This window comes from Panulirus ornatus, chromosome 48 (genome assembly GCF_036320965.1).
Source record: "Panulirus ornatus isolate Po-2019 chromosome 48, ASM3632096v1, whole genome shotgun sequence".
In the NCBI taxonomy this organism is placed as follows: Eukaryota; Metazoa; Arthropoda; class Malacostraca; order Decapoda; family Palinuridae; genus Panulirus; species Panulirus ornatus.
The window spans coordinates 24,302,758-24,319,984 of record NC_092271.1 but is presented as its reverse complement, the minus strand read 5'-3'; the positions used below and the strand labels follow the sequence as shown (position 1 = coordinate 24,319,984).

Below are 17,227 nucleotides of genomic sequence, written 5' to 3'. Positions count from 1 at the left end.
ATAGTTCCAGTCTCGAGATCTCACTGTATCACTCCTGGCCGCTGGACAAGAGGAACGCTGAGGTCTCACGGTGTTAAAACTAACTGGCCCACACCAGGGAAAGTCTTGTCACGAACATTATCCTACTCCGGGGACACACAACACCATCCGCTACGCAACTTCACGCGTGATGATATGACACGATCTTCACTGTGGCCTTCCTGGATGCCGGTAGCGTACCATGCAGTACAAAGAGGAACAACAGACTGGAACAGAGCTGTTCGTGAGGGGTCCGTAACAGCGTGTGGGCGGGGCAAAACAAAACACTGGGAAAAGGGAGTGGTTTTGTGGATGGGAGCCGTCCATGACAGTCAGTGGGCGGGGGACAGAAGAACCAAAATTGGAACACCAGTGGGGGACGTGAGTGGGTTATGACAGTCGATGGTCAGGGCGTGCAGGGGAGGAGGTCGGACGATCGGGAGCAAAACTGGGGCGGCGGTAGTGTAGGTGGTATTTGCGGACGGTATGTTCCGAGCGGGGCGGGGCGGGGCGGGGCAGCGAACTAGTGCGGCAGGAGTGTGGAGTGTGGCCCCGGCAGTGTGTGGTCGGGTGTGAGCAGTGATACACACGCTGGACGAGCTAACCTTGCTGCAGGAGGTGCATACACCATGGCCAGGATCTCAGGTAGGCCAGCCGTCGCCCTTCCATCACTGGGACATTAACCCGGTTCGAGACACACTGCCTCCGGGAGGAGGGGGTTGAATACAGTACCCTTCCAGAAGGTTACGTCTTTGCTGACCATGGGTTCTCGAAGTTTTGTGTTCGTCGGGGAAATATTAAATTTGCCTTTACGGGTTTCAAGTCGAACGACCGGGTGATGATTGCGGTGCCTTTACGACACTTGCCACTTCCGACGGTTGGTGGTGTAATCTTTAGAATTACATCCGGGGTTCAGGTATCGTTAACAGAGTGACGTAGTGGCGGGAAGTGATATTCTGATGGTTGTTTACGGTATGACACGGTCTAAAACGTTGCTGGTGTTAATGATCTAATTGCGTTATATTGATTTTTTTTTTTTTTGAGTGCCCCGAGTGATCATTGGCCTGCATTCGTGATCTATTCTGAGAATTTTTTTTTTTTTCTTTACCCTGTGTTCAACATTATTCTCTGCTTGCACGACAACTTTTCCTCCCACCTCCCCCTCGGGGAAAGTAAATAAAGTAACGCTGACGACTTGATGAGGAAGGAGGAGCCACGAGGAAGAACTAAGATGATGCATAGAGTAATAAGGGTCAGAGAGAGAGAGAGAGAGAGAGAGAGAGAGAGAGAGAGAGAGAGAGAGAAGAACAGGCTGCATAGGAGAAACTTGGGGTGGGGGAGGGGGAAAAAGGCCTGTGTTAGTGACCTTTACAAAAACGTGAATTGATGTTGGTCGTGGGGACGGAGGGGGGGGGGGAGGGCGACCACTGGTCTCCTCCTGCTGGTTCTTCGGTGTACGTGGGAGTGTAGCCGGGCGTTTGGAGGAAGAGACGATAGGGTGAGAGTTTGGAGACCGGAGAGTGTTTGTGTGTGTGCGCGTATGAGAGTACGGGAGAGTGTGGGTGAGAAGTGGGAGGGAACCTAGAGGGAGTGTGGTGGGGTTTGCTGCTGGAGGCGGGCTGATGTTCGCCCCAGTTTTAACCGTGCAGGAGAGTGTGTTCCGGCGTGGTCAAGTCCTCCGACACCCCCTCCTCCTCCTCCTTCTTCTCCTCCTGTTCTTCGCTCGCTACGCCCACTGACATCACACCCATAGTAGGACAGGGCGTGGGTGACTTGGGCTGGCCCCTTTGAATAGGGGAATGTCCTGGGTGTTCAAGGATAAAGTGTAGGTATACCTTTATAGTCTGGAATAAACGGGAGCAGGGCACGGGCGTATGAAGGCCAGATGTGCGTGAACAAACCATAGATGTACGGGGTCAGAGCTGGGTACAACAGGGTGGTGTGTGTGTGTATGTGTGTGGATGAGTGCACGTGTGTAGTTGGAGTATACGCGAGCAGGGCGTAAGCGTGGGCGTACGACTGCGAGATGCGTAGCGATGAAATGATGGTAATGATGTTAATCGATTTATTAACTTAGAAAAAAACAACAGTATACACGGGTAGCGGGGGAGGGGGGTTAAGAAAAAATAGGGGAGGGACGTAAAAGAGTCTTAACGGAAATACTGGTATGACAGGGTACTGATTGTTGATGATGATCGCTGTGATTCGGGACGGGGTTGTCCTGTAAGCGCTCAGAAGGCTTTGGTGCTGTTGTGGTGGCGAGAACTGCAGCTCGGGACGACGTCAGGTGGCGGGAGGAGGAGTCGCTGGTGAGAATGTTGTAGTAGCTTCTTCCCAGACAGTTGGATGGGGTCCAGGTGATGGTTGAGAGGGAGGGATTCCAGAGGACGACCTTGCATACCGTTTTGTGCATCAGTGTTGTGGTAGTCTCAGTTGTGTGGTGGATAGGGAGGAAGACCGCGTTGGGAGGGAGGCATAGAAAGTTTCCTTCTACGAAGAATATAGAGATCTAGCTTGAGGACCCATGTCTCTCTGTATCTGTCTCGTGTGCGTGTCTGTTCGGGGTAAGGTGAGGTTGCACAAGGTTGGGGTGTGCATTAGCATGGTATATCTGTACAGGGAAAAGGTGCAAGAGAAAGCGTACAAGGAACAGGCATTTTTGTACAGCGGCTGTTGTGAGCGTACAAGGACTAGTCATTGCTGCACAGAGGCTGTTGTAAGAGTACAGAGGCAGGACGGAGTGTATAGCGGCAGGGTCCAAATGCTCAGAGGCTGGGTGTGATGTACACAGGCAGGACATGTACAGGGTCAATGCGTATGTGTATAGGGACAGGAGAGGATGCACAAAGAAAGTCATGGATCTTTGATAGCATTATAGGGCATACAGGGACAAATTAGGGATGTGCAGGGCAGGGCGTGAGTGAGAGACATGACGTGAGTGTACAAAGGCGTGATGCGGGTGCACAGAGACAGGATGTGGATACACAGAGGCATATACAGGTGTACACGGGCAGGACACGGTTGTACGTAAGCAGGTACAAGTACACCAGGGGAGGGTGTGAGGGTACATGACAAGCAGGCATTCCCTGCCAGTACAGAGAACCTCGCGGGGGGAAAAATAATGTATCATCCGCATGTTTAGAGGTGCGTATGGTTGGTGTTTAAGTGCGTAAGCGAAGGCGTGAATGATCTGCAATCTTTTCCTTGTGGCGATCTTGCATCTCTTGCGGCTAGTCGAGTGCCGTGTGTGACACAGACACGTTAGTGCAGCAGCAGCAGCATCACTGTGGACAGCCGGCGCACTAGCAGCACCACACGCACCAGCAAAACCAGAAGCACTCAGCAATACCGAGAACCGGTAGCAGGGCCGGCAGTGACAACACCCAGATCGACGCCACTGTCCCCACTGCGAGCACCCCCATCAGCCCCTCCAGGGACAGTAAGAGGACTCGCCATCACCACCACCACCACCTTACGAGGGAACAGCATCAACCACCAGCACCTCCGTCAAATGTACCGTAGCAGGTACAGGAGGGGGGGAGGAGGAGGAAGTTCCAGAGGGTGTGGCGTGGGCCTAGGAAGGAGGTGGTGAGAGCGAGCCAAGACTGCCGCCGCCGCCCGCCGCGACCTCGATATGAAGGTGACTTTTTATAGCGTTCCCCTCGACTACTTCCCTTACCATCTTGTGCATCTCCCAAAAAGAGGCTCCTGAATTGGGCTCTTTTGTACCACCAAAAACCATGAGAAGTCTTTGCTGCTGTCATCATCATATAGGTCTTTTTTTTCCAGCACCCCTTCATCATTCAAGGCGTCTTGATCTATTTCCATTACATCCTACGGTCGTTTATACTAAGCACTAGGGTCGTCTTCTCCTCTTCTGCCTTACTGGGTCGTCTCTTACCCCTCTGCCTTCTAGGGTCATCTCCTACCCCTCTACCTTCTAAAGGTCGTCTTTTCTGCGAGCACTAACATCCAAGACTGTCTTTCATTCATAACCATCATCTACCCTCCACTGTCCTGCCTCACCACTCTCCAGGGTCGTCAGTGCTGGTCTTACTGTTTTTTTCGTGTCTTCTAACGTGTCCTAACAACTATACTGGTTCCCCTGTTTTAACCCATTTACTGCCTAGAGTATACCTCGTGCATCCGCTTTGACCTGACTTCATCCGTGGGCGATTATATACGGTCTTGTAACCTGTCTAGTCTCCTGTCTTCAACCGACCCTCCCCTGCTGCCTTAACTACCATTTTGAGTCCTTCGTAATGACCATCGACACGGTCTAGGGTAATATCCCCTACCTCCATAGCAGAGTGTGCTGCCCATGATACCCCTTGACCTTTACCCCAAGACCTGCTCTTCTGCTGAACGACCCATTGTCTTGCCCCCGCAAGACACTTGTTCTACAAGACACTTTATTCTGCTTAAGGAGCCCAGGCAGAAATATGCTGATCTAGTTCAGCAAACTGTGTTTATCGCGTGTACAAGTCTCTCGGCGTGGAGACACTTGAAGCTCTCGCTGGTTTCATAACCCCCAGTGAAAGTCGATATATAATATAGATTCAGATGGTGAGGTTATGTATACTTTAGGTAATGGCAGTTATCAAAGAATGTGAAACGTGGAGTCGGTTTGGAGTTCGTGACGGATTGATACTGTCGAAAAAAAATAAAAAAAAAAAAACGAACTGACGAGGCAGACGGCCGTGAGCCGGGCTGGTCCGGTCCCCCATGTGGCGTCATGCAGTTCTAACGAGTTATTCCAGTGGGAATGATTTTTGTGGTGGAGGGCGTGGAGGCTGATGAGTCAGCTGGGCTAGCGCTGGCTTCGCAACAACCCTCGTCTCCCAGGAGGACTTCGTTCGCCACACCCTAGGGTAAGGGTTCTCGACTCCTAGTATCAGAGATGCGAATGGCTTACCTGTGTTGGCTAAATGGATTCATTCCTGTGTCATGAGTTGGTGGCAAGCAAGGAACGTCCACAATGATAAGTTAATATATGATTATGGTGATAATGATATTGATAATGATAATTAGATTCATAAGATGTGGACAGGGGGGGGGGGGGGGAAAGAAGTATAGACATATGTTCAAGACCCATCAGCATATAACACACGCGTATGGATATACAGTGATCACTTAGAGAAAGGATGCAGGCTAGAGGATCCTTCTTCCAAATGCATCTAAGGCTTTCAAAGCAGGACCTCATGCGACTGGAGCGAGAACTTGCCTCAAGCATGTCCACACGTCCCGCGGCCGATCTGAAGAAGAGTTGCTGACGACGTACTTGCAGGGTGCTAAACACAACAGGAACTTCTACGAGATTAGACTGGTATCTGAAACCCAGACAAGTATAGAGCAGTGATAAAGCCAGTACACAGTACTGAAACAAGAATGATAAAGCCAATATACAGTACAGAAACAGGATGTTGTGAGCGATAAAGAGGATAGCGAAAGAAGGGATCGGAGTGAAAATCAGTGCACCAAAATAACTGCCATAATGTGTGACCTCGCCATCCATGCACGTATACATAGTGCACGTGCGTACATCTCTCATGCATACGTGGTTAAGAAAAAATCTCACGGGAGAGCCATTTCCTCTCTTTTGAGGAAGTGCTTTCAGACGTTAACCTTCACAAAGGCAGACGCGTAACAGACAGTGATAGACACAGGCGCGCTGTAGTTTTTCCGGTGACTACAGACATACAACAGGAATATCTCGATGGACACAAGAGATAACAAATGCACATCACACGTCTGTTGAACATAGTATGACGTGATGCAAATATTAGTAGGATATGGCGAAACGGAAAATAGCAGGTTTCGGTACATAACCAAAGCTAGGCTTCAGTGTAAAATCTAGCTGCTTGCTGACGTCAGTTCACTAACCGTGTAATGCTTCCGTTTTAAGTATATTTTCAGAACATTCCGGTGAACTTTTAAAGCGATACACCCAATCAAGCAACCATTAAGCTTAGGCTTTGGTCTGCATGTGATCAATATGCGGCTCATAAATCATCCTAGCTGCTTCGATACTCAACCTGTATGTTAAAGTATTTTTAGTCAAGTCAGTTCACCGATACTTGTGATTCATTTTCATTAACCTTTTCCCCATCTTCTCTTGCATTGTATTCTTAGACTTCCCTTTTAATGGGGAACATGGTAGGTAAGGCTCCTTTAGGTCGAATATATCTTCAACGACGCTGAACTCCTTTCTATCCGCTTCTGGTAATACCGCCTCTCCTCGCTCGTTGTTACCCCTTGTAAGAGCATTCCACGAACCCCAGACTTCTGAATCACTTTTTTTTTATTTTTTCATTAGTCTATACTCCTTTCGATGGATTTAGATGCAAGCGGAGTGGAGTTAGGTGACAGATACGGCACTGCATCACTGAGCGCCTGGTGAAACAAGCGGCACAAAGCACCTTGTGCGACAGATACCACAGAGCACCTGACGAGATGGTCATTACAGTGCTCCTGCTGCAGCATGCATAGCACAGCGCATGTTGCGGCAGGAACCACAAAGCACCTGGAGAGGCAAGCATCACAACTCCTGGTGAGGGCACTTGAAGTATCTATTCATGTACAGCTGAAAGTATCCGTTTCCTGTGTTGTAGTATAACAAATTATTGGTTGATGAGACACTCTTTACTGGTGACTCGTTGTCCTGCAAAGCGTCATTTCGTGCACAGTAAAAACTAACTTGTTGATCATAATGTAGTTGCTGTTCTTTTCAGTGGTCCCTTGTAAGCTTCATCTGTCCTAGTTGTGAGCTATGTGCATGTTGCGTGTCTGCTTGATTGCTGAACATGTGCATGAAGTAGTTAGGTTAGGCGACAGCTCCTCACGAAAAATCATTTCATTTCCATTTCATGACATGTTTTGTTTCTCGCTACGTCCTCTTACCCATGTTAGGTTCAACGGCTTCTCAGTGAGGGGCAAGGAGACTCCAGCGTTAATGGGAGACGAGTTTCAAGCTGTTGAATGGCTAGTTTCTCCATTGTTGATACCCATTAATCTACCGACCAGAGGAAGAAAACCTCGGTAAACTGTACGCCGTATGCCCGCGCGACTAGCGACGCTGAGCCAGTCGATTAGACGTCAGGAAGGTTAACCACAGCTATACCTAATCGATTAGTAAATCCGGAACTCATTATTGGTCTGCGCTATACGAGGACTTTTTTTTTTCATTTTTCCTTATATCAAAACTCCTGGCCACCGTCATTGCTTGGTAGAAGAGTTTTCAGATTATTAGCCTGCCTGGGTTTTGTTGTATCACCTTAAAATTCATGTAAATTCTAACGGTAAGTCTGACTATCCCACTAAGTGCAACATGAATTTCTTTGGTGCTATTTGATCAGATCTTTATATAGTGATTTTCTAGATATAAAGTAAAGTATAAGGGAAACATTAAGGTTTTTAGCTGTCGTTAACCCAGCCCCGTGAACGCGTTGTACTTGCCAAAATCCACCCTGAGCATTCTTAAGAACATGATATTGCAAGGTGCCCTATGCTTAAGTATATTTCAAGTGTTCCATAAAATAAGTTCTATCATCACTCTTACGTTAATGAGTATTTGTATCGAGTTCTCGCAAAAGCCTCAAAATACGTACACTGTACACTGTGCGTGTTTTTAGCCTGTTGTGGTTTTCAAGAAATACATCTGTGGTTGCGGCCCGACATAGTTGTGGCCGAGACGTAGCTGCTGTCGTCTCAACCCGACAAAGTTTTTCGTTACCTGCGAAACAACGTCCTTGTGCTTGCGACGTGACTAAGATACAACGATTAAACACGGTGCATTAGCTCTTGTGGCTCGTTCTTGTGTCTATGCAGCGCGCGCTGTAGTAACTAACGCTATTTTCCTGTATTTTTTATCATAATGCACCTTTAACTGTGATGTCACGTCCCTTTCTGCTCGTATAGCGACTCATTTTCGTATGTAACTCGTGCTTTGTATCGTGAAGCAGCTTTAGATAGCAAAACGTTTTTCCTGAAGGTGTGTCCTAGGGGATTTGCAAGGTAGTCGGTGTCTCCCGTGTAGCTGGTCGCACCAACATGAGTGAAACTGTGTTAAGGAGGATATTATATGTCATTACCCGCTGCCTGGTGACGCCTGCTACACGTCCAACGCTCCTCTCGTGTGCACCTGACTGGCCAGCCTTCTCACTCGTGTTTCCGCCGCAAGGCACAAGTTTCTCCAGTCATTACACGAATCTATAGTTCGTACACAGAAAGTAGGACAGAGTTCGTTACGATTCGTACATTTGCTGCGACGATTCAACTTGACTTTAGGATGATGGGTTCCGACAAGGCGACCTCACGACTCTGCGACACGTTGGGCTACTATGTCATTTTCGCCTTCGAGTTAAAGGACGATCCATAATATACTATTTCAAAAAGTGCGCGTTTCTTAGAGGTGTTTATCTCCTGCGTAGGGCATGAACCACGGGCGAAAGAAAAAGCAACACAAGGATCTCGCCCCTGGGCCCTGGATTTATATATTATGCGAGAATGTGGTTTTTGCTTCAGCTGGTACGTAAGGTAGACATAAAAACAACCTGTTCCATCCATCCTGCAGCTGATGGTCCGGTACTCATCACACTGGAAGTGTAGGGGATCCGCCACGGTGAGATGTTGTGGCCCGCGCTGAAAGGGAAATTTTAAAGTTGGCAAAACAGTGGCATGTTACTGTTTATGTTATTGTTAGTAATGTTTTTGTCGGAGTTTCTGATGTTATATTTTTGTTGTTTATAGATTATTCTGAATTATATTACTGTGATATTTTGTTGATAGTGCTATTTATTGGTGATGTTTTGCTGATCATTTTGATGCATGGGGATCATATCTTCGTGCTAGGGGATTTGAATGTAAGAATAGGTCTTTTTTTGTGGGGGAGTCCATGGGATACTCGATGCAACTGAAGATGGAACACCTTGTTCAGTATTGTGCTGTAAAGGGATTAGTTAAGGAGAATACTTAGTTTGAAAATAAAATCCATACAAAGTAACCACCCCCGTACACTGTATGGTTGGCGGATTTCATCACCCCAGTACACAAGGTATTGGACCCCAGCCACCCATGTAGACACTGGGTATCGGAACCAACCATCCCCGTACACTATATGGTTGTCCGACCTAAGCCACCTCTCTGAACACTGTATGGTTCAGGAACCCCAGCCACCTCTGTCCCCTGTATGGCTGGGAGCCACTGTCAGTGTTTTGTATACTCTGTGGTTAAGCCTAGTTAATGTTTTGCACATTCTGTGGTTAGGCTTAGCCTGCGTTTTGCTCTGTCAGTATTTAAGCCTAGTGGGTCTTTTGAATGTTTTGTAGCTGCTCTAGATAGTACAGCTGAAGCCAGTCTCCATGGAACCCCTTAGCATGGTAATGAGAGAATAGACAAGGGCTCAAGGAACTTTGATAAAGAAATGACGACATACCCTGGCCTCGAAGGAACTAAAGCTTTAAACAGAGCATTGACAACATACCCAGGCATCACAGGAACCTTTAACAAAGCAGTGACATCATATCCAGGCATCGCAGGAACCTTTAACAAAGCATAGAGAGCAAAATCAGGCATCACAAGAACCTTAAAAAAGGCATTGAAAACACCAGGCTGCTTAAGAAGCTTTTAATGGTGTCGGACGCGAAGCACTGCATGGGAGGTGAACTGATGTGGTAGGCGGGGCAGCGTTAAGGAAGGTGGGTCATTGATGTGGGAGACAGGGGAGTGTTGTGTCGGGGGCTGTATAATTAACAGCGTAATCGCGACGGTGTCAACCCATTAATATTTTGAGAGACATCTAAAAGTCATAATTTTGTTTAGACATAAAATTGTGCTAGTTTACTCCCTAGGACGGAACGATGTTGATGGGGTGGAGCCATGGGCCAGGGTAACACTGGTTGGAACGAGGTAACCATATGGATGTGGGTTAAAGATTGTTAAATTTGTTGGGATCGAACAAACCTCTCCTGTCACATATACTTGTTGTTAGCCTCCATCTGCACCACCACCACTAGCCCCCCACCACCAGCATCGCAACGACAATACCAGGAACCGAAGACATCATGTTTGAGGAGGACTGTCATCTCGACCATTAAATTGGTGTGGAGGGCGTGCACGTGGCGAGGTTTGTGGAAGGGGGACCCACTCCTGCAGGTCCAGGCCAGACTGTGTTTACCGTAGAACATGCAGGGACGCGCGGGGAAAAAATTGCGAGTTGTGTGTGTTTGTGTGGGTGTGTGCAACATACGAGCGAGATTCTTTCTGAAGCTCAGTATATTCCTTATGATAACGTACAGTTAAGTCATTTCCCGCCCCTTTAACTGCTAACCTTTAGGACGTTCATTGGAGCTAAACAACAAGAGTTTTGCCAACTTGGGAGACCTACGTCAGAAGAGATAGTATGACAATAGGTCATTACCTAAGGGTAGAGAAAAGATCAATCCGTCAGAATGTAAGAAATATGTAATTCTGCTTGTCGCGTTCCTGATCACAGGAAGAACTTGACCCCATTGTGTGATCAACTCATTCATCCAGGCGTTGCGTTAGGTTGAGACAGTTAACGTCGGCGGCGGCGGGATGACACAAGCCCCAAGATGGCCGTGTCAGACGTTAAAGATGATGATGGTCTGCCTGATCAGGACCAGAGGTCAGAGGTCTTCAACAAACGAGCCCATTGTCAAATAATGGTTCAGCCAAGTTCCGAGGGGGTCATAGTAGGTCGTCTCGGCCTCAGCGTGTGTTGTGACACCGGTTCCTCGTTGCTCCACATTTGCAAGTTTTCACTTCTAGTCTGGTGGCACAGTGACATTCTTTCAGATGCTGAAGAGGAGGAAGAAGAGATGTCTGAGATACCCGTAAAGAAAGACACTGGTTCTCTGTTGAGTGCCTGGTGATTCGATCCCTTCAACATGAAGCCTCGTTGCTTCGCTTGTGGGTTCATATTTTGATTTTCAGTTGCGGAAATGCCGAAAAATAAATAACAGTGGTTTATGACGTCAACCGACAGTACCGGTTCACATAACCTGCAAATGAACTTACAAGAAGGTGGTTTTTCATGGTACGCTAGCCATGTGACTGATCTAGGCCGAAGTCATGCAGAAGGCGGGGACGACTCAGAAACGTCTTCCACACCGGGCCTCCTGGCGATACCAGCCCTCCGGCTCGCTCCTACCAGGCCGTGTCATCCATTATCTGGAACTTGGTCATGATGGATGCGGGAAAAGCGTGGTGCGGAACACCGGTGGTCACTTTCATTTGAATCTCAAGCTCTTGTCCTGGAGCACATTCATCAAAGCATCAGAAGATGAGTATCAGCCGGGAATCACTATAATTCCGTCGACATCCTCAGCGCCAGAGCACCAGAACCCTTGCTTCGAGACACGTGTGTTGCTGCTGCCTCGTTGCCTGCTGATAGCGCAAGGGCATCGTGTTCACTGCCTCATACTGCTCTGTGGGTGTCTTCCTGATGGCCAACGTCTACCCAAGAAAGGAAATTTTCTAGCCACTGTTTCTGAGAGAAAACTGGTGAGTTAGGCCCTCTTTTTTTCCCCCCGAAGGTATATGAAGGTTTTCAGTCTTTCTAAGTGTCTGACGTGTCTGGTATCTGTCAGCCCAGGAAGTTTCACAGTCTACGATTGCGAGGTTGTAGGCAAATGCTTCGACAGAAAACGTCTGCCATCATCTTACAGTCATGGTATGTGGCGGCCAGTTGTATCATCGCCGTTCCATCAACGACGTCGCCAGATCTCTTAGGTAAACCTCGGCCTTAACACCCTCTGTAATCGTGTCCATTAACTTACCTGTGTCGGCAGTCGGAGGTCAAACAACAGCACATGCGCGGCACATCTTCGCCAGAGATGCCCCTCCCCCTGCTTTACTGGCTCTCACGACGTGCTGTCATATTATCTCATACTTATCTTTTGCACGGAGTAGCTGTTCGCCTGTTCTGGCTTGTGTATGTTCGGTCGTGGCATCCCAGACAGCAAGCGTAATACATTCTCTGGTTCGTTTCTTGTTTAAAAGGATTTACATTTCTGTTCGTGAAACATACTTGATTCACTTGAGGCAGAATTCTGTTCGACCTGGAATTAATCAGAGGTGACTGACGGTTTCAGACATATCTATCATCCTCTCTAATCGCAGATTGTGTTGAGGAGCGTTCAGTCAGGGGCAAGCTGGTCGAGGTTCCCTCCCTGTCTATGAGCCATATAAGACTTCCAGCTCTTTACGTCTCTTTTGCTAACCTTGTATAGTGTTTCGTTGCTGGTAGGTGATGGAACCTGAGACCGGCCACACTGAAATCGGTGTCTTCAGGTATGGCTTAGTAAGCTTCAGGAGTGTAATATTTGCTGATTCAGATCTAGAAGTATTTTCCCACAATTTGTAATATTCAGCACTGTGATACCTTCTAGAGCACAGACATTACCCTGTTAAGAAAAACTCGTATACTGTTACATGATTGTGATATGTGACGTGAGTTCACGAGTTCTAAAAACAGATAAATCGCTTATAGTTTTGACGAAAAAGGCAACCTGAGCATTTGTGGTTTTAAGATGCAAGATATGACTGTCGTCTGTCAGCCTTCTGGGCGAGTGCAGATGTGCTGAAACTTCTTCGTTCGCTACGTCAGTCACTCATGGGAGGCATTGTCATATGTCACCATCTGTAGTCAAACCGTTGCTATATATTTCTTAAGCCTGATTCGTATTCGAACCATTCACCTGCAGTGATTCCTCGGTAGTCATGTATATCCTCCGACGTGTATAGAGAGACCATTGTTTCTGCCACTAATAACACTGTCTCGTAAGACTGAAGCAACGAAGCGTCTCCTCTGGATCGTTCCGTTTTCCTTTCGCGATGGCGAACTTACGTAAAAGAGGTTACAATGACCCTTTAGGGCTCAAGCGAAGTGATTGATAAAGAATGATAAAACAAGAAAGGAAAACCAGCAGATCTGGAAAGTGGAAAGGCGCGATGGAGGAATGATCACCTGATTGATGGGTGATGTTGCAGAGCGAAGGTAGCACACTGTGGGCGGTGAGGACCCCCCAACCACGGGTCCGCCCTTATAGTCCGCCTCGCCCACATAAACAAGCCGCCGCTGAGTCATAAGCCTCACCTGCTAGGGAGCGTTACAACGTAAACCTTACACCGGACAGACTCTTAACTCTTCCTTTTATTTAGCTATACAAGAATCCTCCCCAAGAAGCTTCTGTTTACTTCTTTTCATAGAATAGTTAAAACATCAGGTAGGTTGTAGTAGACTTGCAGTATGAGCTTGGACTTGTCAAGGAAAAGAAAAGAATTAATGTTTCTTGTTGGTTCGTGGAAAAACAGGAGGTTGTGTTGGTGTATATGGAATCAAAGAGTACGATTAGTTGGCTGTTGTGGTATCTTCCTTGGCCACGCGAGCAGGGTCGTCAGGCGAGTTCGAGAGTCCCGGTCGTAGCTGGCCCTCCCTCGTGACGTCTTGCGATGAGAATCAGACACAGTGCCGGAAGGCCCTCTAACACCTGGGCTGTGGGGAGTGAGGAACTGGATAACCAGCGCAACGTAGCCCTTCGTCTATTATATTGATTACGGGGGGGAGGAAGATAGGACGAAGGAGGAGAACATGTTGAACAAAGATGGGTGAAGGACTACGTATGAATAAATCATGACATATGAGACGGTGGGGAAGGAGGAGTGAGGAGGGAAACCAACTGGCACTCGAAAGACCCGGTCGATCTATTCCCTGTGAGTCACCGATCACACTTCGGTGTCGTTTTCTTTACGCCCTTCCAGTTCACCCCCTCAAGATGTCATCAGTTTCTTTTATTTTTTTTTTCCTTCCCCCGCAGGTAAGACGTAAGTAGCCGCCGCCCAGGGTGCCCGGGGCAGTAAGGTCAGTACACTGGTATTACAGTATCCTCACAGTATCTGTCGTGTGCTCAGTGTACACGTTATCTTAGTCAGTGGCCAGTCGAAGCATCTCCGGAAATCAGTATGTTGAATGTATTATCAGGGAAATGGAAAGATGTCTACAGTATAATCAATGACAGTAGAGCTATCGAATTGCAGGTATATTGGTGAAACACCTGGTGATGGAAGGGTGAACTGAGGTGGTTGATGAGGGAAGCACTGAAACACTTTGTAAGGAGAGGTTCTAGTGAGGACGCCTAGCCTCCACTTAGGGTAGCACAGAGAGAAGTTCGTTGCTGGAATAAAGAAAAAATATAATAATTTCCGTTTTGTAATAACTTATGATTACTCGATGGTCTGTATGAGCAGAAAGTTTTAAACTTATGGTACCCTACCAAAGACTTTTTTTTTTGTTTATTTATGATAATCGCATTAACTTATTCTCGGAGCCTACGACTCTTGTTGAAGCAGCGCTTCCTCACATTTCTCCGTCCACATCTCTTGCCTAGCTTCCAATGCACCACAGTGTTCAAATGTCTCTCCTTAGATGATACATGTTAACAGTGTCATGGCCTCGTAGAAATGTATAGAAATTTACGTCTTTCCTCATTCTTCTTTCTTCCAACGTGCACAGACGACCTCTTCGTGGCTCATTCCACTCAGGTGTGCTACCATTCTTGTTCCATTACGTTCAGCGCGCTTTCCAACAGTTCTGTGCGGCTTCTCGGTTGAAGAGACCTGTTGTGTGTGTGTGTGTGTGTGTGTACTGTTATTTATGTGTATACGTATGCCAGTCTAAGTTTGCATGCGTGTTATGTCACTACTTTTGTTTATTCTTGTATGTGTTTTTTATCAAGTAATTACAGGTCTTCTGTTACTCATCCCTATGGAAAGATTACTAAATAGTTAACTTATGTGAGACTAACTCACTTAGACTTTAGAGGTACAAGAAGAACAGGTTGCCTCTGTGTAAAGTAGGACTGTGTAGGTCCCCTTGGCTGAAATTTCCCGTTTGTTTGTGTGTTCACTCGCCACACCCACAGTACACATCAGGACTGTCCACTCACTTCCCTCTCCTCTACTGAAGTCAGTGTAGCCACTGGTTACCCACCGTCCACTCCTCCAACAACACAGCCCCTAGTACTTAACACTCCAGAAACGACTCCTTCATTCCCCTCAACCACCTCCCTGCCTGTAACATCATGGTGGAGTCCTTGAACTCTCCTGCAACACTAAATGGAACACGAAAAGAAAAAAGGAGACAGTGTTATGTGGAACGAAGGCCAATTTTTTCTCTTTCTCAGTGTAAATCATAGAGAACACTCCCAGACAACCGGCTGGTGGTGACGCTGTGGTCTTGTTACAGGCCACGAGCCCGACAGCTGTAGTGTTTATCGCTGCCCACCCATAACCACATAACTCGCCCACACCGCAACTCACACCCTTCCCACACTCCCCAGACCATACCATCCCCAACACCAGCCAAAACCTCCCCCCCCCCCCACTGCGACACAAACAACACCCACCCACCCTGCAACACTCACCCTACACCACAACGCCCCGACACATCCACCCACACCACCACAACCATTCCCTCCTCCTCCTCCTCCCACCCCACGCCAGGCAGGGCAGTCACTCACCCACGCCTCCCGAAGCCCTCGTTATGTACGTCATGCGCGTGTAAGGTGAAACTTGATCGAGCCAGGTCATGATGATATGAACCGCCGTGAGTGTGATGTTTGATGTGCCTACCTTTATGCACAGTGCATGACGGTACAACATGTTCACAGGTGTGTTTATACACTAGAGGGAAGTTAGGGACACAGAATGCTTAGAAAAAAATTGCTGAATCATATCCTCACACACACACACACACACACACACACACACACACACACACACACACACACACACACACACAAGAGCCGTGCACGGATGAAGATAGCATCCATTAATCCCTTGAACACGAGGGATCAAACCCTGCGTGTGTGATGGCCTGGCATTTGATATGACCTTTAAGGGTTAGACCCAATGTCAAGCCGTTAGACCCGCAAGGGGTCCGTCTTGCCGTCGCGCTCAAGGAGTTCAAGAGCGAGATAGAATCAGATACGACAAAGGTTGGCAGGTCTCTTGGAGGTACAAGAAGAGATTTATAATACAATGCGATCCCAGCCTGATCAATTGACTTCGCTGTGACATACGGTACAATGCACGTTTAACTCTGGCTGACCCTAGATGAATTTCGTTTCAGTTGCCATAAATGGCAAAAGCAGCCTTTGATTCAGTATTAGATAAGCTGGGAACCTAGCTTAGCTGGGGGCCCATGAATGAAAAAGGAAGGAAAAAAAATATGAAGGAAATACGATAGAAAGGAAAGACTGGAAGGAATGACCTACCACCCACGCAACATGTGGCCAAACCACTTTTTTTCCACTGCTCTAGGTTTCCCCCCATTAGCCGACTAACCTAGCTTAACCAAGCCTCGCCAGAAGGGCGAAGTCCAGCATCTTAAGCAGCAGCAGACGCGCCACCATGGACGGGGGTCGCCCGCACTGCTGTCGGCCGGTGGACAGCACGGTGGACGAGTCTGTCTCCGAAGCGAAGTGACAAACGTGACGGAACTTCAGGTTCTATACGTCGGTGGAGGTTGTGGCTCGCAGTCACAACGCTGGTGTAAGTCCCGTGTGCTGCTGGTTGGCATTTCCACGAGGTTTGGCTCGGCAACGTATTAAATTCTCACGCGGAAGCGAAGCTCACTCAGGGTTGTGATTTGAGGCCTTATGTCACACAGAAGAAAGAAGAAAAACAAAGAAGTCTCGATTTTTGTTTATATCGTTCACGTACACACTTGAATTGTTTGATACCGTTGCTCCAGCTGATCAGAGTCTAATGGACAGGCCAGGTCCTGGGAGCGTCAAATGATACGAATCTGATCAGGAAATTTGGGGAAGAAATTGTGGAAGACGGAAGTAACTTCATTCATCGTTGACGGAACTGAATGAGGAAGGCGGTCGCTCGTTACTTCACACACACACAGCCTCGCCTCCTGCCACACGCCGTCACTACTGCAGTAAAGCACCACTGCTCGTGGGTTCTTGCGAGTTTCACTCTATGATGATAATGTTCCTCATAAAATGGCATATATTTACGGTGTGTGTGTGTGTAAGAGTCATCATCACCGGTGCCAGTGGAGCACGTCGCCTTCCACTCTTCAAGGGATGGTACTGGAGACACCAACGCGGGACATGACTTTCCCGCACTACACCCTAACTACATAGAATTTCATTGGAACATCAGAGATAACAATAGG

General features: G+C 47.7%; 1 protein-coding gene across 1 annotated transcript in view; it reads left to right on the top strand.

Moving 5' to 3' along the window:
- Positions 1-555: 555 nt before the first annotated feature.
- The window catches only part of LOC139763847 (uncharacterized), a 56,711-nt gene continuing 40,039 nt past the window's right edge, over positions 556-17,227 (top strand). Inside the window, exon 1 of the mRNA XM_071690191.1 lies at positions 556-663. Within this exon, the coding sequence (XP_071546292.1) occupies positions 648-663 (16 nt within the window). The 5' untranslated portion in view covers positions 556-647. The remainder of the gene's footprint in view (positions 664-17,227) is intronic.